The sequence below is a fragment of the Somniosus microcephalus genome, chromosome 31 (genome assembly GCF_052327205.1).
Source record: "Somniosus microcephalus isolate GS21.2 chromosome 31, FLI_Smic_1.0, whole genome shotgun sequence".
NCBI classification, from domain to species: Eukaryota; Metazoa; Chordata; class Chondrichthyes; order Squaliformes; family Somniosidae; genus Somniosus; species Somniosus microcephalus.
The window spans coordinates 42,491,084-42,515,937 of NC_141017.1; the positions used below are offsets into that span (position 1 = coordinate 42,491,084).

Consider the following 24,854-nt stretch of genomic DNA (forward strand, 5'->3'; position numbering starts at 1 on the left):
AAGTATTTGTTTAATTTCTCTGCCTTTTCCTTATTCCCCATTATAAAAGCAAACAGACAGGCTGCAAAAAGGCCTTTATCTCAAGGGGGAATAGAATACAAAGGGGAAGAAGTGATGCTTCAGTTGTACAGCGCCTTGCTCAGACCCCATCTGGAGTACTGTGTCAGTTTTGGGTACCGAACCTCATGAAATATATAGTCCCCACCACTTCCTGTAAATAAAAAGCAAACCAAGCATTAGGGTTTATTTCCAGAGGTATAGAATTGAAAAGTAGGGAAGTAGGACAGCGGTGGCGGACCTGTGTGGAGCGAGGCGGCGGCGGTGATTTAAAGCGAGGCGGCGGAGCAGGTAGGCCCCACAGCGGTGGCGGACCTGTGTGGAGCGAGGCGGCGGCGGTGATTTAAAGCGAGGCGGCGGAGCAGGTAGGCCCCACAGCGGTGGCGGACCTGTGTGGAGCGAGGCGGCGGAGCAGGTAGGCCCCACAGCGGTGGCGGACCTGTGTGGAGCGAGGCGGCGGAGCAGGTAGGCCCCACAGCGGTGGCGGACCTGTGTGGAGCGAGGCAGCGGCGGTGATTTAAAGCGAGGCGGCGGAGCAGGTAGGCCCCACAGCGGTGGCGGACCTGTATGGAGCGAGGCGGCGGAGCAGGTAGGCCCCACAGCGGCAGCGGACCTGTGAGGAGCAAGGCGGCAGCGGTGATATAAAGTGAGGCGGCGGAGCAGATAGGCCCCACAGCGGTGGCGGACCTGTGTGGAGCGAGGCGGTGACGGTGATATAAAGAGGCGAGGAGCAGGTAGGCCCCACAGCGGCGGCGGACCTGTGTGGAGCGAGGCGGCGGTGGTGATATAAAGCGAGGCGGCGGAGCAGGTAGGCCCCACAGCGGCGGCAGACCTGTGAGGAGCGAGGCGGCGGCGGTGATATAAAGAGCGAGGAGCAGGTAGGCTCCACAGCGGCGGCAGGGCGGACCTGTGAGGAGCGGCGAGGCGGCGGCGGTGATATAAAGCGAGGCGGTGGAGCAGGTAGGCTTACCAATCTCAGAGCTCCGAGAGAGGGAGAGAGAGAAGTAAAAAGTAATTAAGTGTGACGTCACCAGAAAGCAGGTAAGTGATTGGTTGATGAGTATTTCTTTCTCCTTTATTCCAAACTTAAATTTTGTGGTTTATAGGGTGTCTGTGGTGTAGCGGGGACTGCTGGTAAACAAGGGCCCTTCAGTATATCATTTAATTGTAGTGTAATTGGTGGTATTGATTTGATTTGATTTAATTTAATTTGAATTAATTAAAGGGTAAGTCATGACAAGAGAGCTCTGTGCCGTGGTATGCTCCTCCTGCACTATGTGGGAAATCAGGGACACTTCCTGTGTCCCTGACGACCATGTGTGCGGGAAGTGTATCCAGCTGCAGCTACTGACAGACCGCATTGCGGCGCTGGAGCTGCGAGTGAATACATACTGGAGCATTCGTGATGCTGAGGACGTCGTGGATAAAACGTTTAGGGAGTTGGTCACACCGCAGGTAAAGGCTGCACAGGCAGAAAGAGAATGGGTGACCACCAGGCAGAGTACTAGGCGCAGGCAGGTAGTGCAGGGATCCCCTGTGACCACCCCCCTCTCAAACAGATATACCATTTTGGATATTGTTGGGGAGGATGGCTTATCAGAGGAAGGCAGCAGCAGCCAACTTCCTGGCACCGTGGGTGGTTCTGTTGCACAGGACGGGAGGAAAACGAGTGGGAGAGCTCTAGTAATAGGGGATTCTGTTGTAAGGCAGTGACTAGTGGGGTACCGCAGGGATCGGTCCTTGGACCCCAGCTATTCACAATATATATTAATGATCTGGACGAGGGAACTAGATGTAATATCTCCAAGTTTGCAGACGACACAAAGCTGGGTGGGCGTGTGTGCTGTGAGGAGGATGCCGAGAAACTCCAGTATGATTTGGACAGGTTGGGTGATTGGGCAGAAGCATGGCAGATGCAATATACAGGAAACTTTGTTATATCCGGCACCGACGGGACCGAGCTGTTGCCGATCTATCAAAACTGCCGGACATACCAGCGTTAATGTTGAAGCATACGGAGATTTGCAGCTCCGTATCTGGCAACAAACACTGTTGCTTAGCAACAGCTTCGAAACAGTCGGCCGTACCTTTGAAGCTGTTGCTAAGCTACAGAGACGCTTCTGAGAGACTTTGCAGAGTCTGACTGTTGAAAAAAAGCCACGAGAAGAAAAAAAACGCCACGAGAAGAAAAAAAACCTAACAAAACGGCTCCTGATTTCTGCCGGTAGATCAAGGTTTCCGGACATACAACCTCCGGATAAACCAAAGTTTCCTGTAACGTGAATAAATGCGAGGTTATCCACTTTGCTGGCAAAAACAAGAAGGCAGATTATTATCTGAATGGCAATAGATTGGGAGAAGGGGAAGTGCAACGAGACCTGGATGTCCTTGTGCACCAGTCGCTGAAGGTAAGCATGCAGGTGCAGCAGGCGGTTAAGAAGGCGAATGGTATGTTGGCCTTCGTAGCGAGAGGGTTCGAGTACAGGAACAAGGATGTCTTGCTGCAGTTGTACAGGGCCTTGGTGAGACCACATCTTGAGTATTGTGTGCAGTTTTGGTCGCCTTATCTGAGGAAGGATGTTCTTGCCGTGGAAGGAGTTCAGCGAAGATTCACCAGGCTGATACCTGGGATAGCAGGAATGACGTATGAGGAGAGATTGGGTCGATTGGGCTTGTACTCCCTGGAGTTTAGAAGAATGGGAGGGGATCTCATTGAAACTTATAAAATTCTAACAGGACTAGACAGACTAGATGCAGGAAGGATGTTCCCGATGGTCGGGGAGTCCAGAACCAGGGGTCACGGTCTAAGGATAAGGGGTAAGCCATTTAGGACAGAGATGAGGAGGAATTTCTTCACCCAGAGAGTGGTGAACCTGTGGAATTCTCTACCACAGAAGGCAGTAGAGGCCAATTCATTAAATATATTCAAGAAGGAGTTGGATATATTTCTTAAGGCTAAAGGGATCAAGGGATATGGGGAGAAAGCAGGGACAGGGTACTGAATTTGGATGATCAGCCATGATCGCATTGAATGGCGGAGCAGGCTTGAGGGGCTGACTGGCCTACTCCTGCTCCTATCTTCTATGTTTTTTTATGCTTAACCTGTATCGAACCTTGGTTAGGCCACACAGAGTACAGCGTACAGTTCTGGTCGCCATATTATAAAAAGGATTTATAGACACTGGAGAGGGTGCAGAGAAGATTTACAAGGATGATACCAGAAATGCGAGGGTATACATATCAAGAAATTCAATAGGGAATTCAGAAGAAACTTCTTTACCCAGAGTGGTGAGAATGTGGAACTCACTACCACAGGGAGTGGTTGAAGCAAATAGTATGGCTGCATTTAAGGGAAGGCTGGACAAGCATATGAGGGAAAAGGGAATAGAGGGTTATGCTGATAGATTGATAGATTTAGATGAGGAAAGACGGGAGGAGGCTCTGTGTGGAGCATAAATGTCGGCATAGACTGGTTGGGCTGAATGGCCTGTTTCTGTGCCGTATATCTTATGTAATCCTGGACAGCCATCTATATCAGGCAAATGGCATAACCATTTGCCATTACCATAGGCATCAATTACAAAGGCGCCACTTAAAGCGGATTAAGCGGGCTACCTCTTTTGGGCAGTTCACGCAGCTGTTTGCATCTCATGATTACCTGTCATGAAGTCCCAACCCCCGTGGCCTGCAGAGGTCCTGGCACTGCTGTCGCCTCTTCTTGCCAGCTGCAGAGCTGGACCCGTTCTGGCTCCGTTTTAAACTTTGTAAAGAGCTTTTTTCTCATTGGGGTTAAGTATGATCCATCTTAAAAATAATGAAGAATTGAGGTGACACATTCTGGCTGTGTTTTAATATGAGAGCGTGCACCCAGCCCATTTAACTCACCCTCCATAGACGTTTCCAAGACTTTCATCTCAGGAAAGTCGACAGATTCATCGGCTGTCAGTGCAGAATTCGAAATCACCCTCTGTGTGTGCTGAAGAGAATTATCCAGAGTTCTTTTATCCCTCCATTATTTCACTGGTTGCACCGGCCAGCATGTATAGTGGGCAAATTGTGTTCGCATGAACACACCGACTATACAGGGTAGGGATGGTATACAGAAAATGCTGGTAATACTCAGCAGGTCAGGCAGCATCTGTGGAGAGAGAAACAGAGTTAACGTTTCAGGTTATTGACCTTTCATCGGAACTGGAAGATGTTACAGATGAACAGCTTTTAAACAAGTACAGAGCCAGGGAAAAGGCGGAGGCGGGGGTGCAGTGGAAAGGAGAGAACAAAAGGGAAAGGTCTTAGGGTGGAGGGCAGAGTCTGCAGAATTTTGCTTTTGTCTCAGGAAATATATATTGGCCTTGGAGGAGATGCAGCGCAAATTCACTAGATTGATACCAGGGCACAAAAGGGTTAAATTATGAGTACAGGTTGCATAAACTTGGCTTGTATTCCCTCGAGTTTAGAAGGTTGAGGGATAATCTAATTGAGGTGTTTAAAATGATAAGGGGTTTCGATAGAGTCGACACAGAGAAGTTATTTCCTCTGGTGCGGGAGTCCATAACAAGGGGGCATTTAGGAGTGAAATCATGAAACACATTTTCCACACAAAGGGTAGTGGAAATTTGGAACTCTCTTCCCCCAAAAGGCTGTGGATGCTGGGGGTCGATTGGAGCTTCCAAGACTGAGAGCGGTAGATTTTTGCTCGATAAAGGTATCAAGGGATATAAAGCTAAGTTTGATAAATGGAGTCATGATCCAATTGAATGGTGGAACAGGCTCGAGGGTCTGAATGGCCTCCTCCTGTTTCTAAGTTGACACTGGGTATCTGAGATGAAAAGTGACGCAATGCCCAGCATTCAGGAAAGCACCACCTGAGTCAGCAGGAATTACCCAGGAAGCTGAGTCAGTCAACATGGGATGTGATTAAAGCATAAACAAGGTAAGTTAAAGCCTGCTCTGGGGCAGAGTCCAAATTCTCTGCCCCGGATTGCTTGAGAAGAACCAGTCAAGAACACAGGTCACTGGAGTAAAATCCAGCTAGAATCAGACACAAATAATCCCTGGAAGTGATGGTGGGAATGAGTTAACACTGTTTCTGGGAAAGGTTCAGTGTATCTGTTAGTCTGCTGCAAATCACAGATATTCCGAGTTGTTGCCTACAGGAAGGGAGGGAAAGACCCTGGGTTTTAGGATTCCCATTGGGCATGTCCCACTGAGTTACTTACTGTGTTGTGTCAGTTTCAGATGGCGTTTTTTCTGGGAGTCACAGTGATGCTCCTGATCATACTTCAGACTGTGACATCAGGCCCCAGTCCTGCTGCTGAGATGGGTAAGAGTTGTCTATTCTCCTAGTGATGCTACTAACTTGCACACGTTACTGACAGGCAATGTACAGACTGTGCGATAAGCTGGCAATCATTTAAAGCTGTACAGGTGTCTGTCAGGCATTGTGCTTTGTGTTGTATGTGAGTGGTTTGTGTATATTCTGGCACCATGCAGCAATAAGGCTGGGCTGCGATATCCTGAACTGCCATCCCCAGTTTAACAGTAGATGTTATACAGAATGAGATGTTATAGACCAGAGACTGGGCTTGAAGATACAGATGGAGGCTCAGACAACAGTGCAGAGAGAGCTTCTCATTTTTCATCGTGTCCCCAGATCTGTATGAAGATGTCAGACTTCACCCTATTCCTAGTGTCCTTGGGTTTGTGAGGCTCCACCCAATTCACGGTATTTCTGGACTAGCTGAAGCAATTCATTTTCTGTTTGGATGCTTAACAAGGGATGCAAGCTTCTGGTCAGAGCAACTGCTGGCGGATATTTGGCTGGATGGACAGCACAGAGGGAATCTCAGTTAATCTTTAATTCCTGGTGGGATAGGGCGAGTGTTCTGAATTTCCTGGAAATTGGGGAGGTTTTGGATTTAATAGCTCATTATTAAACCTGTTTGCTCAATGCTGGTACTTTGCACTTAATCTTGGAGACAGGCACTGGTGATTTGGTCCTTTAAGGTGACATTTAGTCCGATGTTCCAAATCACACAATGCGGGGAAATCGAGTATTCAGCCCAGGAATTTATACAGCATGCAAATTCTGGAGGTGGGGGGAAGAGAGTGGGTGCAAGGGTAATGAGTTTAAGCCACTAATTGAAAAGGTTACCCTAAAATGCTACCACCACTCTGAATAAGTCACAGAAATTACAGCACAGGTCAAGGCCATTCAGCCCATCGCACCTATACTGGTACTAGCTTTTCAATTGACGTCTGCTAATTTGGTACTATCTTTGTACAATCTGTGTAACCCTGTGCCATCTGATCTCTTCCCAGGTAGCTCCAAATCTATCCGTTTCTTGGCACTGGGTGATTGGGGTGGGCTCCCGTTTTCACCATATACGACACCCGTGGAGAAAAGTACTGCCCAACAAATGAGTGTTGTGGCTGAGACGATGGGCGCTGATTTTGTTCTGTCTCTGGGGGATAATTTTTATTACGATGGAGTTAACGATGTAACTGATAAAAGATTTCAGGTAATGTTACAGAATTCTCATTTTCCTCATATTCTCCAGAAGAGAAGGCAGGCAGTGGTTTATGGCTGGACCTGTGTGAGCTGCAGGTGGGGCGGGGTGGGGTGCAGTTGTAGCAGGGCTGGTTAATGTCCATCAGCCCTCTGCTATTGGAGCTTAAAAAGAGCCACTAAAATGGGCTGGAGTCATGCAGGGTGGCAGGAACTTCTGTGAGCATCTGCTACTGCCCCAAACAACTTGCATTTATGTACTAAAATGTCCCAAGGTGCTACACAGGAGCGATTAGCAAACAAAATTTGACACTGAGCCACATAAGGAGATATTAGGACTGGTGACCAAAAGCTTGGTCAAAGAGGTAGGTTTTAAGGAGTGTCTTAAAGGAGGAGAGAGAAGTAGAGAGATTTAGGGAGGTAATTCCAGAGCTTAGGGCCTAGGCAGCTGAAGGCATAGCTGCCAAAGCTATTAAAATTGGAGATGCGCAAGAGGCCAAAAATGGAGGAGCGCAGAGATCTCGGAGGCTTGTAGGGCTGGAGGAGGTTACCGATAGGGAGGGGTGAGGCCATGGAGACTAGACTTTAAATCTTTCTATTAGTGAGAAACAGCTACATATTTATTACTCCCAGTTGGATCACAGCTTTATGGCATCAAATTATAGAATCGTAGAAATTTACGACACTGGAGGCCATTCAACCCATTGTATCTGTGCCGGCCAAGAAAGAGATATCCAGCCTCATCCCGCTTTCCAGCTCTTGGTCCATAGCCTTGTAGGCGACACTTCAAGTGCATATCCAAATGCCTTTTAAATGCAGTGAAAGTTTCTGCCTCTATCACCCTTTCAGGTGGTGAGTTCCAAACCCCCACCATCCTCGGAGTGAAAAAAATTCTTCTCAACTCCCCTCTAATATTTCTACCAATTACTTTAAATGTTCCCCAAAGTAAGCAACCTCAAGGAGTGGGGGCATAGTTCTCTAGTCAGTACAGAACCTTTGTGTGGGACGGTATCTGCTTCAAAGGCTCTTAAGGCTGAGGTTTGTTTGAGGCTAATAGATCGATAATCAGAGGTTGCAGTGTTCTTTGTGATCACAGGAAACATTTGAGGAAATCTTTTCTGCCAAGTCACTGAAGGACGTGCCCTGGTTTGTTGTAGCAGGAAACCATGATCACTCGGGCAATGTAACTGCACAGATCGAGTATTCCAAAGTTTCCAAACGATGGTGAGATGAGTTAAGTTTCCTGCAGCTTCCCATTTCTCCAACATCACCGCTGTTTCTGATGCATTTCACTCTATAAACATTTGATTTCCAGGAATTTTCCACATTATTACTACGACTTGAATTTCACCATCGCAGGCTCCAACACCACCGTTACAATCCTGATGCTGGACACAGTCCTGCTCTGTGGAAATTCTGATGACTTCCAGGGGAGGGAACCAGAAGCACCAAAGGATTATAGTGTGGCTAACACACAACTGGAGTGGGTCCGGGAGAAGCTGAAGAATTCCAGGTATGTACACAATGCACTCTTCCCTGTGGTGAGGAGTCAGTCTCTAAGTCTGCAATGTTGTCTAGCTATTTGTGTAAAGAAAAAACTTGCATTTATATAGCACCTTTCATGCCCTCAGAATATCTCAAGTGCTCCACAGCCAATTAATTACCTTTTGAAATGCAGTCACTGTTATTATGTAGACAAACATGGCAGCCAATTATCACACAACAATGATAAATGGCTAGTTAATCTATTTTGGTTCAGGGATACCTGTTGGCCAGGACTCTCCTGCTCCTCTTCAAATGGCGCTACGTCCACCTGAACAGGTAGACGGGGCCTCAGTTTAACGTCTTGTACAAAAGATAGCACCCTAAACAATATACGTAGCACACTCTCAGTACTGCACTGAAGTGTCAGTCTACATCATGTGCTCAAGTCCGAGGCAAGAGTGCTACCACTGAGCCAAGCCTGAAAACAGTTCACAAGTTTAATGCATTAAAAAAAATAAAGGCTGGGAACTTGGGCAGCTTCACTGAAGCATCCCTTAAACATGCCCTCTTTCCCCGAAGGCTCAATTAGTAAATATGTCAGCCAGTGTGGTCAGTGCTAAGTGAGACAGGACAGGTGCTGGGGCATAAAACTGGTCTCTGAGCCCCTGGACAAAGGAGGAGGAAAGAATCAGCTAGAGTTTCTGCTTCCGATTTGTTATCCTGTATGGAAAGTGGACATCAGGTGAGGGCAGGACCAGGTGGAAAGTCCAGCTGAGCTCACTGCCTTGGCTCACATTTGAAGAATGGTCAGGTGCGTTAACCACTAGTCACCATTAGGGTGACTGGTGCGTGTGAACTATAGGAGTCAGCCCATTCAGAATGGGGACTGTAAATTGGAAGAAAAAACTGGATTGAGGAAAAATGCTACATTTCTGAAATCCAATTTTAACCATGCAAATGGAGGCAGCTTCCATTAACTCTTCAGTGCTCAGTCTTAATGGCAGGAAATGTTTAAGAAATCCTTTTCCAAAAGAGAATCCTGCTTATCCCATGACCTGGAGATGGATTTTCAGTGCTCTTGTGTTTTAGGTAGAGTTATTGAGTAGATAATCACAAGGAATTGGCACAGAAATTTATTACACTCTGAGGCAGCTGTTTACTCTGTCTACCCCTGCCCAATGGGATGGAAGCTGCATTAACAGAAATGCAGAAGTAAGGAAGGGCTCTGGCTATCCAGCCTGACCAGTTGCCCCTCTCAAATTGTTTAGCTGCATGTCAGCACATGCTTGGACATTTTATTTACATCTGCTTCCATTTGTGTGAGTGAAAGGTGTGTAAATATGGATGTATGTGCGAGTGTTACTCCAATTGGAGATTGGGAAAACCAAAGCCATTTTACTTTCACCAAAAAATTTCTACTCTTGCCTCCAACTTCACCCCCTCCTTGGCTGCTTGTTTAGGCTAAAGTAGACAGGGCACAACCTGAGTGTCAGTTCTGAATCCCATGTCACTAGGACTGCTTACTTCCATCTCCACCACATTGTGTTCCCCTGCCTCTAGCTCCACCATCGCTGCTGAAAATCTTTATCCTCTTTCATTACCTTAACTCAACTTATCAAGTGCCTTCCTGAGTTCCAGCCTATTTGAACTCCATCTCATCCAAAACTTTGCCATTAGCACAGTCACACTTTTCCTCACTGACCGCCATTGTTTCCTTGGTCCCCAATGCACCAAATTTAAAATCCCTGTACCAGTTTACAAATCCTTCCATGGCTTTGCCTACCCTACTTCTAACTCCAAATCCCAGCCTATGCCCCACTGTCCTCTGACTGACTCTAGCCCCCTCCCAGCAATAACTTGCATTTATATAGTGCCTTTTAATGTAGAAAATGTCAGGTGTAAGCAGACAAAATTGGACACCAAAACAAAGAGATATTAGGAAGAGGTTGGTCACAATGGTATGTTTATGGAGGCTCTTAGAGGAGGAGAGAGAGGTGTTGGTGTTTAGGGATGGAATTCCAGAATGTGGGGCTTAGACAGCTGAAGGCATGGCTGCCAAGGGTGGGCAAAGATGGGATGCACAAAAGGCCAGAGTCAGAGGACTCCTCACGGTGGCAGATTTCAGCCTTGCATTTACATAGTGCCTTTCACAACCACCGGACGTCCCAAAGTGCTTTACAGCCAATGAAGTACTTTTGGAGTGTAGTCACTGTTGTAATGTAGGAAATGTGGCAGCCAATTTGTGTACAGCATGCTTCCACAAACAGCAGTGTGATAATGACCAGATAATCTGTTTCAGTGATGTTGATTGAGGGATAACTATTGGCTGGGAAACCATCTAGGCTATACCCTCTGGAACTCCCTACCACATCAACTCTTGATTTCATTCAATCAACATTCCTAATTTTTCTATAGTTCAGTCCACTCCCTCTACATGAATGCCTTGAGATGTTGTATGCAAGTTGCTGTGTGCGTGTGTCTGGAGGGGTCGAAGATATTTAGTTATGCCATCTGTAAAGTCCGCGCCTCAATAATACACGGACTTCGGGAGAACAGTTTAACAGGTACTTTACTGAACAGGAGGGCAACGTCAGACTGAAATACAGAAGCCTGCTAGGGCCTTTTATACAGGGGTGGTCACTGACGGTACTGCAGTCTAAAACCAGTTCTTCCCTTAAAGGTACATACACAACAATTCCTCCCCTTTTAGATAAACAGTACATAACATTCATTTAACAACTAAATAATAACTAATTACAACTTTCTGGATATTATATACATCAACTGAAATAATCATTTATAAGTTCAGTCTTTGAGGAGGCTTCCTGATCCTGACTGGATAGCGCCTTTCTTGAGTATCCTGTTCTTGCGGCGAAGCTGATTCTGGTTCATGGTCACTGGTTGGTTCGTCAGCTTCCAATACCACTGCTTCTGAGGTAGACGCAATCTGTACTTCAGGTTGATTACCAGGTGCACCTTCTCGTGGCACGGGTTTGGCTTGTTCCTGTGACTCTAGAATCTGGTCAGCATGGCACCTCACAATGCTCTCTCCAACGTCCACTGTGTACATTAGTGGTCCCTGCTGTGTGCATATCGTTCCTGGCTGCCATTTTTCTGTTCGGTAGTCGCGGGCCGAGACTGGTTGCCCTACCTTGAAGCTCCGGGTTGGCTTCTCATTTATGTGCTGGAATTGCTTATCCTCAACATCTCGTCTTATGTTTGGTTTGAGCAAATCCAGGCGACATCTTAGCCTTCGGTTGAAGAACAGTACGGCTGGAGCTTGGTTGGTTACTGCATGTGTCGCATTCCGGTAAGCAAACAAGAAACTATCCACCTTGTGTTGTAGTGGTATGTCGTCATTATACATTGCCTTTATGGCCTTTTTAAAGGTCTGAACAAACCTTTCAGCCAATCCATTTGCGGCTGGATGATATGGGGCAGATGTGTAATGTTTCACCCCATTATTCTTCAGGAACCTCCGGAAATCCTCAGACACAAACTGTGGCCCATTGTCGGAGCAAATCTGTTCTGGCAACCCATACCTGGCGAAGATGGTCCTTGGGACTGCAATAGTTTTCTCCGTGGTGGTGGACGACATTTTAATGACCTCTGGCCATTTCGAATGGGCGTCCACAGCGATTAGAAACATTGAGTCCATAAATGGACCAGCAAAATCAATGTGTACCCGTTGCCATGGAGATGAGGTCCACTCCCATGGATGTAGCGGGGCCTGTGGTGGAGCGTTTTGGACCTTCTGGCATCCTGTGCATCTCTTGGTCAGATCCTCGATTTCTTTATCGATTCCCGGCCACCACACAAACGCCCTGGCTAGGCTCTTCATTTTTACCCCTCCCAGATGACCCTTATGAAGCTCATTGAGCACTCTATCTCTCAACTTGGGTGGAATTACCACTCGGGATCCACACATCAAGGTTCCCCGGCACACCGACAGCTGTTCTCTCCTTGGCGAGAATGCTGGCAACAGTGAGTCGCCATATGCTGGCCATCCCTTCACCGTCAAATCGTAGACCCGAGAGAGTGTTGGGTCATTTCGGGTTTCCTTCTCTATACTCGAATTTGTAACAGGCAAACATTCGACTATGGTCGCATGGAATATCTCAACAGGGTCCACTGCAGGTGTTTCTTCTACCGTAGGCAACGGTAGGCGCGACAGCCCATCAGCGTTTCCATGCTGTTTCATACCCTTGTACTCTTATGTCGTACTGATGTGCCCCTAGAAAAAGTGACCATCTTTGCAGCCGTTGCGCCGTCATCACCGGAACGCCCTTCTTTGGGTCAAAAATGGAGACCAGGGGCTGATGATCAGTCAGTAGGGTGAATTTCTGCCCGTGCAGATAGTGATTGAACTTCTTCACCCCCCACACCAGGCTGAGGGCCTCCCTGTCAATCTGGGCGTAGTTACGCTTGGCTGAGGTTAGCAAGTGCGACGCAAAGGCTATTGGCCTCTCTGAACCGTCACGGAATTTGTGTGACAGTACCGCTCTAATGCCGTAGGGTGACGCATCACATGCCAACCGAATCGGTAGTGTTGGGTTGTAGTGGGCCAATACTTCTTTTGAAGTGATTAGGCATTTACATTCCTGAAAGGCATGCTTACACTCATCACTCCATTTCCATGTTACACCAGTTTGAAGGAGGGCGTTCAGTGGGTGCAGAATTGTAGATAAATTCGGCAAGAACTTATGGTAGTAGTTCACCAACCCGAGGAACGACCTCAGTTGCGACACATTTTCCGGTGCTGGAGCCTTGACTACAGCCTCAATCTTGTCCGGCGACTTATGCAACCCTTCCTCATCAATCATGTGGCCACAATACGAGATTTGTCTCCTGAAGAACTCGCATTTGGGGCGGTTGGCTCGTAGCCCATATTCCTGTAATCTCGTGAGCACCTGCTCTAGGTTGGCAAGGTGTTCATTGTCATTTTCGCCCGTAACCAGGATGCCGTCCAAATAACACTGGGTCCCCGGGATCCCTTGCAGGACTTGTTCCATTGCCCTCTGCCAAATAGCCGGGGCCGATGCTACCCCGAATACCAGTCGATTGTACTGGTAAAGGCCTTTGTGAGTGTTTATCGTGAGGTATTTTCTAGATGCTTCTTCCACCTCCATTTGTAGATACGCTTGGGCCAGATCAATCTTTGTAAAACGTTTCCCTCCAGATAGTGAGGCGAAAATATCTTCTATTCGCGGAAGTGGATACTGTACTGTGTGCAGGACTGGGTTCACAGTCACCTTGAAGTGCCCACAGATGCGAACCTTCCTTGGCTCCCCAGGTGTGCTGCTCAATGCTTTCTTCATTACAGGAATGATGGGTGTGGCCCACTCGCTCCAGTCCACCTTGGACAGCACACCCGAACGCTCCAGACTCTCCAGTTCAGCTTCAACGGCTGGGCGGATTGCCTATGGCACCAGTCTGGCCTTGAAAAATTTTGGGTTTGCATTATCCTCAATCTTTATGGTTGCCTTTACTCCTTTTAGAGTCCCAAGTCCTTGTTGGAACACCTCTTCCACGTCAGATAGAATTTGTGACAGACGTCCAGGTGCGACGTCATCATCCTTTTTGTCAGTCACGGTTAGCGCCAGAATGGAATGCCAATCCAATTGTATTTTTCGGATCCATTCACGTCCCAATAATGGTGGTCCTCCATCTCGTAGTATATACATATATAGTTTCTGTGTTTCCTTGCCGTTATATTTAACTGGCACCCTTATTTTTCCTCTGGGGTAGACCTTTTGCCCCATGTATGTCTTCAATACAATGGACGTGTCCTTTAAGGGTATGTGTGAGAATAGCCGCTCATAGTCTCGTCGATTCATGACAGTTAGGGCTGATCCTGTGTCCAATTCCATCTTTACTGGGGACCCTGCTATCATGAGGGTGACCCAAATGGTTCGGTGATCTTCCTTTGCGATCACGTTGTGTAACTTTAGACAACTTAGTCTCCTGCTCCCGGAGTCCTTATCACTCTCCTGATCTTCCGAACTACTGTCTGTCAGTTTCTTTACTTTCCTGTACTGTTCCTTAGTAGTTCTTGTCGTGTTGGTTTTCTTTCCTGACCTGCAGACTCTTGCTATATGTCCCATTTTTCCGCATTGCCTGCATACTTTGTCCTTAAACCAGCAGTCCTTCTGCTGATGGGTTGTTCTGCCGCAGCAATAGCACTTTTCTGCTCCATACGCCATTTCGTTAGCGCTGTATTCTTGTGGTTTCTGTTGTATTTCCGCAGCTCCCCGTGCTGCTGCTTCGTAGGATACTGCCACGCTGAAAGCCTGTTCTAGCGTCAGGTCCTTTTTTGAAAGTAGTCGTTTCTGGGTTCCTTCACTCTGGAGCCCGCAGACAAACTTATCCCGTAAGGTGTCTGCCAGTCCTGCTCCGAACTGGCAGTGCTTCGATAACTGGCATAGTTCCGTAAGATAGTCAGCATTGCTCTCATCTTTGTGCTGGTTTCTTTTATGGAACTTGAATCTTTCTGCTATCAGCAGCGGTGTAGGGTTTAGGTGTTCCTGTAAGATATTAGCAATCTCCTGAAAACTTTTCTCCATTGGTTTAGCTGGGGTAATTAAATTCCGCAATAGGCCGTACGTACTTGCGCCCATCAAATTCAATAATACCGACGCCCTCTTTCCATCGGCCACCTCATTTGCCTTGCAGTACACTTCAATTCTTTCCACATACGTGGTCCAGTCTTCTACCTCGTTGTCGAAAGCAGTGATACTGCCACTTTTCGGCATCTTGGGTGATTTAAAATGGCGTCTCCCGTGCTTTTTCTTCTTCCCCAATGGAATAAAATGGCGCCTCCCGCGCTTTTCCTTCTTCCCCTTGCTGCCGCGCTGCTCCTAGCGTTCTATGGGGTAATGGTGGTGACCCTTCCCCCCTGTTTATTTTCTCTCCGCTGCCCGGTTCTTGAGCACCGACCGCGCCCTGTGCGCTCCACCCTCTCTCTTCTCGTTTTCTTTTCCCGGCGACGCTGCGCGGCCTGTTTTGTAGAGCCGCTCGATCGAGCTTGAGCCCACCGCAGTCCGGAAGGGTCAGCGCACTACCTGCTACCAGCACGATTTGTTGGAACACCTTAACTGGGGAGCCAAGCACAGCTCTCCACAGTCTCTCCCGCAATTCTCCGAACACCGATGAATTCTTTGGGCGGTTGCCCGCGGTCGACGCCCGTTACTCAGACTACGACCTCCAAGAAACCTCCTCTCAGGGCGAGATTCCCGTGAGATGATGCCACACTGCAGTGAGTTCGAACTTGTCGCCACTGTAAAGTCCACGCCTCAATAATACACGGACTTCGGGAGAACAGTTTAACAGGTACTTTACTGAACAGGAGGGCAACGTCAGACTGAAATACAGAAGCCTGCTAGGGTCTTTTATACAGGGGTGGTCACTGCCGGTACTGCAGTCTAAAACCAGTTCTTCCCTTAAAGGTACATACACAACACCATCTATTTTTCTTAATTCTTTCTATGTTCTTCTCTTTCCTGCTTAAAGTGACCATCTCCCTTCCTTGTTTCCTACAGGTCAGACTTCCTGATTGTTGCTGGTCACTACCCAGTTTGGTCGATTGCTGAACATGGACCCACCAGATGCCTGGTACAGAAGCTGTACCCTCTCCTCGCTCAGTACAGGGTCAGTGCATACTTCTGTGGGCACGACCACAACCTGCAGGTAGGGAGAAGCCAATACTGGCAAGTTCTTCGATGCTGTGATAGAGGTCAATATATATAACTGATCATGCACCCAACCTCCCAAAGAGCTTCCATTACTTTGTACTGGTAGATGGTACCCAGAATTTTACTTTTCATTAGTGCTCAGTGTTGATGTCTAGGAAGTCTTGGCACCCTCAATTGATTTTAAAATTCTCTCCTCTCCTGAGCATGCTGATTGTTGCCGGTTTTACAGATCTGGCCAGCCTCTGGTACCTCACCCCAGTGACAATTGTTCATGTGTCAGTCGACTGACCATGGGGCAATCACGGTTGAGCCCCCATCCTGTCTTCATCCCTTGCCTAAATATGCATTTTCTAGTACTGGATAGTGATCAGGCATGGGAATTCTGACTATCTTTCCCCTTCCCTAGATCATGGGCACTGAATCCAACAGTAATGTCCCTACCACTGTCCTGGTTGAGATAGCTACCTCAGCACAGACTGAGGTTGGAACCTTAGACCTTCTGATCTGTGTGGATCACTACCATTCTGGGTAGTAGTTATCCACTGAGCAGCTGGGAGATTGTGAGCCCACAAAATGATAAAACTGACAGATTTGTTGGATAGCTTCAGTCATTGGTTCCCCTCCCAAACTCACCCAGCAGTGAATATTGTGAGTGGCAGTGGGGGCTTACAAATGTCCAATTGAGGCTATAGATACAGTGATATTGCAACACCAGGGATTGGCTATGATTCATTAAATCCCAAGTTTAACAATTTCCTCCTACTTTCCCTTGTTTCAGTTTATTCAGGATAATGATGGGATTGGCTATGTCCTAAGTGGAGCTGGAAACTTCATGGAATATTCAACGAAGCACAGGCACCATGTTCCAAAGGGGTGGCTGAAATTTTTCTATGCGGACATCAGCTCTTTGGGGGGCTTTGCATACGTAGAGATCACCCCGGAGCAGATGATCATCACCTACATCGAAGCCCTTGGTAAATCCCTGTATCGGACCACTATCCCCAGACGGTCAGAGAGATGAAGCATCTGGTCATGCTTTACTGAAAGAAACGGAAGCATAGCAGTAAGCGGGAGACCCCTGGCTGTTTTTAATTTAACACAATTGACTCTCTGACTCTCTTCCATTTAAGTTTAAATTTCAGATGTCTGCTGAAGGTTAGTTCTTATTGGCACAAATTCTTGCGAATGTAACATCCACCGACCTCCCACGGATTCAAGAACTTTGGGTTCTGCTGCTAATACCTGCAGAATGAGAGAAAATGAGCTAGAGTGAAGGCAAGCGAATGGTATAAGGGGCAGTATCTCCACATTCAGCCAGTGATCCGTGACTCTCAATTCCAGAGGAGCCAGCTTGCTGGACCTACTCACGGAATAGCGAGGACTCTTGCAACAAGCAGGAGGGCTCTCGCTGCAAGAAGATGTAACCCTATAGGCTTTCCACCATTTTCAGCTGGAACTAGAGAAATACCGATTGAGTTTCATCTGTAGACAGACCCCAACCATTTACTCCACATGTAACAACAAACAGGAACGAGTGTGTGATTCAGCTCCTGTTTGTTGGTATAACGGTCACACCAATACAAGTTATGCCAGCAGAAGCAAAGACAGCACTGGCCAAATAACCCATTACTGTATTTGATGCATTAATTAGCTCCTGTAATGCTTGTTCTGATGTTTGAATTTGGATAAACCTGAACTTTGTTTTTTTAAATCTGTTTGCAGATGTGAATTGTTCCTAATTCTTTTGTACGATTCTTGATTTCTAAGTTTATGAATAAATACTGAAGTCATTATCTAATATTGGCAAGTCATTTTTGCAGCCTCTCTGGCATTACACGAGCATAGTAGGGGGTCACACATCTTCACCTTACACCCAAACCCAGCATCAGACTTCCTGATATAGCACTGCCCATGTGCTGACATCTCAGTGTACTGACTTCCCAGGGGCGTACAGACCCCTGCTACATCTGGCTCCAGCTCTTCCCTGAAGTACACAAACCAGACAACACACAATTACATTTTTAGGGGTTCTTTGCTTTAGATATTTTTAGCTTCCATGTTTCAGACTACTCAAAACTGTGAGCAAAAAATTGAATAGTAGCAGCAACATAACATTTTTTACAGTACTTAAGCTTCACTAGCTTCTTGGTTAGTAGGAAATAAAGAGTTTGCAACTACTGTGCTAACCAGTGTTGTCCAATAGAATTTGCTGACTAGCCAACACTGTTTACACACTCACAGGTAAAGGTATAGAGTTGGCTATTGAGATAGTGGATGCATCGGTTGTCATTTTCCAAAATTCCATAGATTCTAGAACGGTTCCCGCAGATTGGAAGGTAGCAAATGTAACACCACTATTTAAGAAAGGAGGGAAGAGAGAAAACAGGGAACTACAGACTAGTTAGCCTGACATCAGCAGTAGGGAAAATGCTAGAATCTATTATTAAGAACGTGGTAACAGGGGACTTAGAAAATAATAGGATTGGGTAGAGTCAACACGGATTTATGAAAGGGAAATCGTGTTTGACAAATCTGTTGTTGATGTTGTAACTAGCAGAATAGATCATGGGGAACCAGTGGATGTGGTGTAATTGGATCTTCAGAAGGCATTCGATAAGGTGCCACACAAGAGGTTATTAAACAAAATTAGGGCTCATGGGATTGGGGGTAATATACTAGCATGGATTGAGGATTGATTAACGGACAGAAAACAGAGAGTAGGAATAAACGGATCATTTTCGGGTTGGCAGGCTGTAACTAGTGGGGTACAGGCCATCTTAGACTGGGTATTATGTAATGAGAAAGGATTAATTAGCAATCTTATGCGAGGCCCCTTGGGGAGGAGCGATCAAAATATGATAGAATTCTTCATTAAGATGGAGAGTGAAGTAGTTGATTCAGAGACTTGGGTACTGAATTTAAATAAAGGAAACTACGATGGAATGAGGCGCGAGCTGGCTAGGATGGATTGGGGAATGTTACTTAAAGAGTTGACGGTGAATAGGCAATGCCAAACATTTAAAGATCGCATGGATGAACTACAGAATTTGCTCATCCCTGTTTGGCATAAAAATAAAACAAAAAAGGTGACTCAACATTGGCTAACAAGGGAAATTAGGGATAGCATAAGATCCAAGGAGAGGACATATAAATTGGCCAGAAAAAGCAACAAATCTGAGGCTTGGTAGCCTAGCAAAGGAGGACAAGGGGATTAATTAAAGGGGGAAAATAGAGTATGAGAGTAAGCTTTCAGGGAACATAAAAACTGACTGTAAACGCTTCTATAGATATGTGAAGAGAAAAAGATTGGTAAAGTCAAGCATAGGTCCCTTGCAGTCAGAATCAGGGGAATTTATAATGGGGAACTGTGGTGATTATTCCTTGTTTAGTAAAAGTATTGTGATTGGTTGTTTGTTAACTGCCTTGGGATATATGTTGTAATCTCATTGGTAGTTGATGTCACATGATGTGTGGTGGCCACCTTAAATTCAGTTCTTTTCCAGCTTTGGTTGGGACTGGATGTGGAAAGATGTGCTGCAGATTTTAAAGTTAATAAAGCCTAGCTTTGGAAGGCAAATCTATTCTTTATTTCAATTTATTAACTTTATGTTAGAATGGAGCGATATCTTCAACCAGAACGATTCAAGGCTGACCCCAATTCTGCTGGAGTGGATGATAAATGGAAACATTGGTATTGTACATTTAAAAACTTTTTGGGCGTGTTGGATCAAGAGTCTCTAAATAAGCTGAATATGCTGATCAACTACATTGCTCCGGATGTATATAAATATATTTTGGACTGTAAAACTTATGAAGTGGCTATTTCTACATTGGAAAAGATTTTTGTTAAACCAAAGAATGAGGTATTTGCACGTCACCTTCTATCTGCCCGTAGGCAGCAGGTGGGAGAATCTTTGGATACTTATTTACAAGCACTTCGGTGCCTTAGTGTTAACTGTAATTATAAGGCCGTGACGGCTGAAGAATATAAGGAAGAATCGGTACGGGATGCTTTTATTAATGGATTACTGTCTAGATCAATTCATCAGCGGTTGTTAGAAAATAAGACTTTGGATCTTAAAAGTGCTTTTGAGCAAGCTTCTACATTGGATGTGGCTCAGAGAAGTTCGGATTCTTATGCTCTTTTTAATCGGCCTGCGACTATGGTTTCGGCAGTTTCGGATGAAAAGGAATTATGTGGACTTAATGGGAGTGGTTTACTAGATTCTGAAACAGTTTCTACTTCGGCGGCTGTTGCCTCTAGGATTCAGAAGTGTTATTTTTGTGGGAATATCCGGCACCCTCGTCTGAAGTGTCCTGCTCGGGAGGCTGTGTGTAGTAAATGCGGCAAGAGAGGTCATTATGCACGCGTGTGCAAATCATCAGGTTCAATTACCTCCTCCTCTCCTGGTGTGGGAGGGCCCTCCTTTACCACCTCCTCCTCTGTGACTATTCAGCCTTTAGATAGGGCGTTTATTGCATCAATTTCTGCTGCATTTGCTCATGGCCTAAACAAAGCTATAGTTACGGCTCAAGTTAATGGGTTGGAAGTGAAGGCCCTTATAGATACGGGCAGTACTGAGAGTTTTATAAGTCTTCAGTTTGCGAAGGAGAAGCATTTGAAAATTTCGCCTGTTACGTATCAGGTGTGTATGGCTCAGACGACCCTTACTTCACAAATAGCTGGTTGTTGCTTTGTGAAAATGATTCTTCTAGGTAATACGTATACTGATATACGCCTATCTGTTTTGCCTAATCTCTGTGCGGATATTTTGATTGGACATGATGTGCTTCAGTTACACGAGTCTCTTAGTCTTTCATTTGGAGGGACTAAGCCACCTTTATCTATTTGTGGATTAACCTCTTTATCCATTTCTCCATTATCACTTTTTTCCAATTTGATGCTGGATTGTAAGCCAATTGCTACCAAGTCAAGAAGATATAGTAGTCAGGATAGAGAATTTATTAATTCTGAAGTTCAACGTTTCTTATTGGAAGGAATCATTGAACCTAGTTGTTCGCCTTGGCGAGCACAGGTAGTTGTCACGACTAATGAGAGACACAAGAAACGAATGGTGATAGACTATTCCCAAACTATTAATAGGTATACTCAATTAGACGCGCACCCTTTGCCTAAGATTGATGAGCTTATCAATAGAGTATCTCAGTATAAGGTTTTTAGCACTATTGACTTAAAGAGTGCTTATCATCAGATTCCTATTGTTAAGAAGGATCAACCATATACGGCCTTTGAGGCTGGTGGAAAGCTGTATCAGTTTTGCCGAATACCATTTGGTGTTACTAATGGTGTTGCTTGTTTTCAACGGGCAATGGATGCTTTTATAAGTGATAACTCCCTCTCTGACACCTTTTCATACTTAGATGACATCACAGTGTGTGGCAAATCAAGGGTGGAGCATGATTCTAATTTAAAAGGATTCCTTCAAGCTGCGGAAAAAGTTGGTTTAACTTTTAATAAAGAGAAATGTATCTTTTCGACTACTGAGGTAAATCTATTGGGGTATATTATCTCGGGAAACAAGATTAAACCAGATCCAGAACGTCTGCGACCATTGATTGATTTACCTTGTCCTACTAATTCTAAGGCTTTGCAATGAGTTGTTGGACTGTTTTCTTATTATTCTAATTGGATTGCAAATTTTTCACGGAAGATCCGGCCTCTTATTCGGGTTACGACATATCCTCTATCATGGGAGGCCAGGACATGTTTTGAGAATTTTAAAAAGGATATTTTAGGAGCAGTTGTGCATTCTATTGATGAGCAGGTTCCTTTTGTGATCGAGACGGATGCTTCTGATTTTGCAATTGGGGCTACTCTGAACCAAAATGGAAGACCGGTGGCCTTTTTCTCACGTACTTTGAACAATAGTGAAAAAAGACATTCTTCAATAGAGAAAGAGGCATACGCAATAGTAGAAGCATTGCGTAAATGGAGACATTATTTATCGGGGTGACATTTCACGTTGGTAACTGATCAAAAATCTGTGTCCTTTATGTTTGATGTTAAACATTTTGGAAAGATCAAAAATGATAAAATAATGAGATGGAGGATTGAGTTGGCATGTTACCATTTTGACATAGTTTATCGTCCGGGGAAGGATAATGTTGCTGCTGATGCACTGTCGAGGGCTTATTGCTCTGTGATTCACGGAGATACGCTTATTAATCTTCACAATGCCTTATGTCATCCTGGGGTTACGAGGATGATACACTTCGTACGCAGTAAGAATTTGCCCTTTTCAGTTGAAGACGTCAAGCGGATGACTTCATCGTGTTCTATCTGCGCTCGGTGTAAACCGAATTTCTTTAAGCCTCAACGAGCTCATCTTATAAAGGCTACTTCTCCTTTTGAACGTTTGAGCGTCGATTTTAAGGGGCCTCTTCCTTCAACTACTCAAAACCGATATATTTTTACTGTTGTGGATGAGTTTTCAAGGTTCCCTTTTGCTTTTCCTTGTGCAGATGTATCAGCTGCTACAGTTATCAAATGTCTGACTCAACTTTTTGTCATCTTTGGGATGCCTGCGTATATCCATTCGGATCAGGGAAGTTCTTTTATGTCTTCCCAGTTGAAGGAATACCTTCAGAGTCGGGGAATTTCTACTAGTAGGACTACCCCATATAATCCCCAGGGTAATGGACAGTGCGAACGATACAATGGGGTGATCTGGAAGGCAGTTATGTTAGCTTTGACATCCCGGAACCTTAAGAATACACAGTGGGAAATGGTGCTGCCTGATGCCCTGCATTCCATTAGATCATTGCTTTCAACGGCTACTAATGTGACCCCCCATGAAAGGCTCTTTAACTATCCGCGGAGATCTACTACGGGATATTCGGTACCTTCATGGCTTACTGTGCTGCTTCGACGCCATGTTAGATTGTCAAAATATGATCCTTTAGTGGAGGAGGTGGAGCTGTTGGAGGCAAATTCCCAATATGCTCATATTCGATTCCAAGATGGGAAAGAAAGTACCGTTTCAATTAAAGACTTGGCTCCTTGTGGTGGCCAGCCCTCTTCTGAGGATATTAACAATAGTCATGATTTAGATAATGTGGATGCTGTTACAGATACTACGAATGTCTCCAATCCGATTGCAGATAATTATACTTCTATTAGTCAGCCCTTGATGGATGTTTATGACCGTCCCAGTTTACCTTCTGATGGGATTTCTAATCCGGAAACCGTTGAAAATCGGGATATGGATAGCCTTCCTGCTGAAGATACTTCTGTGCCTTCTGGTGTGGGAGGGCAAGGAATTTCACCAAGGTTAAGAAGGTCGACACGAACAAGATATCCGGTCGACCGATTGAAAATGGACTTTTAAATTGATAGTAATGTTTTAAAATTGTTGAAATATATTATATTGTTTTAGTTGAGAGATACTTAATACTTATGTGTAATGTTATTATTTGTTGTTGTTCACTTAGTATTGTGTCATGTAAACAGTTTTACTCTTGTTGTGCATAGTTTTAGTTGTAAATAATTAATTATAAATTGTAAAGGTTATTTAGGTTGGAGTATATTTTAAAAGGAGGGGTGAATGTGGTGATTATTCCTTGTTTAGTAACAGTATTGTGATTGGTTGTTTGTTAACTGCCTTGGGATATATGTTGTAATCTCATTGGTAGTTGATGTCACATGATGTGTGGTGGCCACCTTAAATTCAGTTCTTTTCCAGCTTTGGTTGGGACTGGATGTGGAAAGATGTGCTGCAGATTTTAAAGTTAATAAAGCCTAGCTTTGGAAGGCAAATCTATTCTTTATTTCAGGAACAAAGACATGGCAACCAATTAAAAACATATTTTGGTTCTGTCTTCACAAAGGAGGACACAAATAACCTCCCAGAGATGTCAGGGAACATAGGGTCTAATGAGAGGGAGGAACTGAATGAAATCAGTATTTGTAGGGAAATGGTGTTAGGGAAATTGATGGGATTGAAGGCCGATAAATCCCCAGGGCCTGATAATCTACATCCTATGGTACTTAAGGAAGTGGCCCTAGAAATAGATGCATTGCTGGTCATCTTCCAAAATTCGATAGACTCTGGAACAGTTCCCATGGATTGGAGGATAGCTAATGTAACCCCACTATTTAAAAAAGGTGGTAGAGAAAAAAACGGGGAATTATAGACCGGTAAGCCTGACATCGGTAGTGGGGAAAATGCTAGAGGCCATTATAAAAGATGTAATAGCAGAGCACTTGGAAAACAGTGACAGGATCGGACAAAGTCAACATGGATTTACAAAAGGTAAATCATGCTTGATTAATCTACTGGAATTTTTTGAGGATGTAACTGGTAGAATAGATAAGGGAGAACCAGTGGATGTGGTGTATTTGGAGTTTCCGAAGGCTTTCGATAAGGTCCCGCATAAGAGACTAGCGTGCAAAGTTAAAGCACGTGGGATTGGGGGTAAGGTACTGACTTGGATAGAAAATTGATTGGCAGACAGGAAGCAAAGAGTTGGAATAAACGGGTCTTTTTCCGAGTGGAAGGCAGTGACTAGTGGGGTACCGCAGGGATCGGTGCTAGGACCCCAGTTATTCACAATATATATTAATGATCTAGACGAGGGAACTAGATGTAATATCTCCAGGTTTACAGACGACACAAAGCTGGGTGGGCGTGTGTGCTGTGAGGAGGATGCAAAGAAACTCCAGTATGATTTGGACAGGTTGGGCAGCTACATGGCAGATGCAGTATGATGTGGATAAATGCGAGGTTATCCACTTTGGTGGCAAAAACAGGAAGGCAGATTATTATCTGAATGGCAATAGATAGGGAAAAGGGGAAGTGCAACAAGACCTGGGTGTCCTTGTGCACCAGTCGCTGAAGGTAAGCATGCAGGTGCAGCAGGCGGTTAAGAAGGCAAATGGTATGCTGGCCTTCATAGCGAGAGGATTAGAGTACAGGAGCAAGGATGTCTTGCTGCAGTTGTACAGGGTGAGACCACACCTTGAGTATTGTGTGCAGTTTTGGTCGTCTTATCTGAGGAAGGATGTTCTTGCCATGGAGGGAGTGCAGCGAAGATTCACCAGACTGATACCTGGGATGGCAGGAATGACGTATGAAGAGAGATTGGGTCGATTA

The 24,854-nt window shown here is 45.3% G+C and overlaps 1 protein-coding gene and 1 long non-coding RNA gene across 5 annotated transcripts in view; one reads left to right on the forward strand and one right to left on the reverse strand.

The window, feature by feature from the left end:
- acp5a (acid phosphatase 5a, tartrate resistant) overlaps positions 1–17,532 on the forward strand; it is a 29,314-nt gene extending 11,782 nt beyond the window's left edge. For 2 of the 4 annotated variants that reach the window (XM_085971968.1, XM_085971966.1), the window contains exons 2-7: positions 5,290–5,380; positions 6,379–6,578; positions 7,662–7,789; positions 7,881–8,078; positions 15,589–15,736; positions 16,520–17,532. In XM_085971968.1, coding sequence (XP_085828094.1) covers positions 5,296–5,380; positions 6,379–6,578; positions 7,662–7,789; positions 7,881–8,078; positions 15,589–15,736; positions 16,520–16,762 — 1,002 coding nt within the window. In that variant the 5' untranslated portion in view covers positions 5,290–5,295 and the 3' untranslated portion in view covers positions 16,763–17,532. Of the gene's footprint in view, positions 1–5,289; positions 5,381–6,378; positions 6,579–7,661; positions 7,790–7,880; positions 8,079–15,588; positions 15,737–16,519 lie in introns of those variants that run through there. The other 2 variants (XM_085971965.1, XM_085971967.1) reach the window with 2 other exon arrangements.
- LOC147097823 (uncharacterized) overlaps positions 58–24,854 on the reverse strand; it is a 52,375-nt gene continuing 27,578 nt past the window's right edge. The window contains exons 3-5 of the long non-coding RNA XR_015074338.1: positions 3,943–4,195; positions 3,716–3,861; positions 58–211 (exon numbers count right to left, since the gene is read on the reverse strand). This is a non-coding gene — a long non-coding RNA (uncharacterized LOC147097823). The remainder of the gene's footprint in view (positions 212–3,715; positions 3,862–3,942; positions 4,196–24,854) is intronic.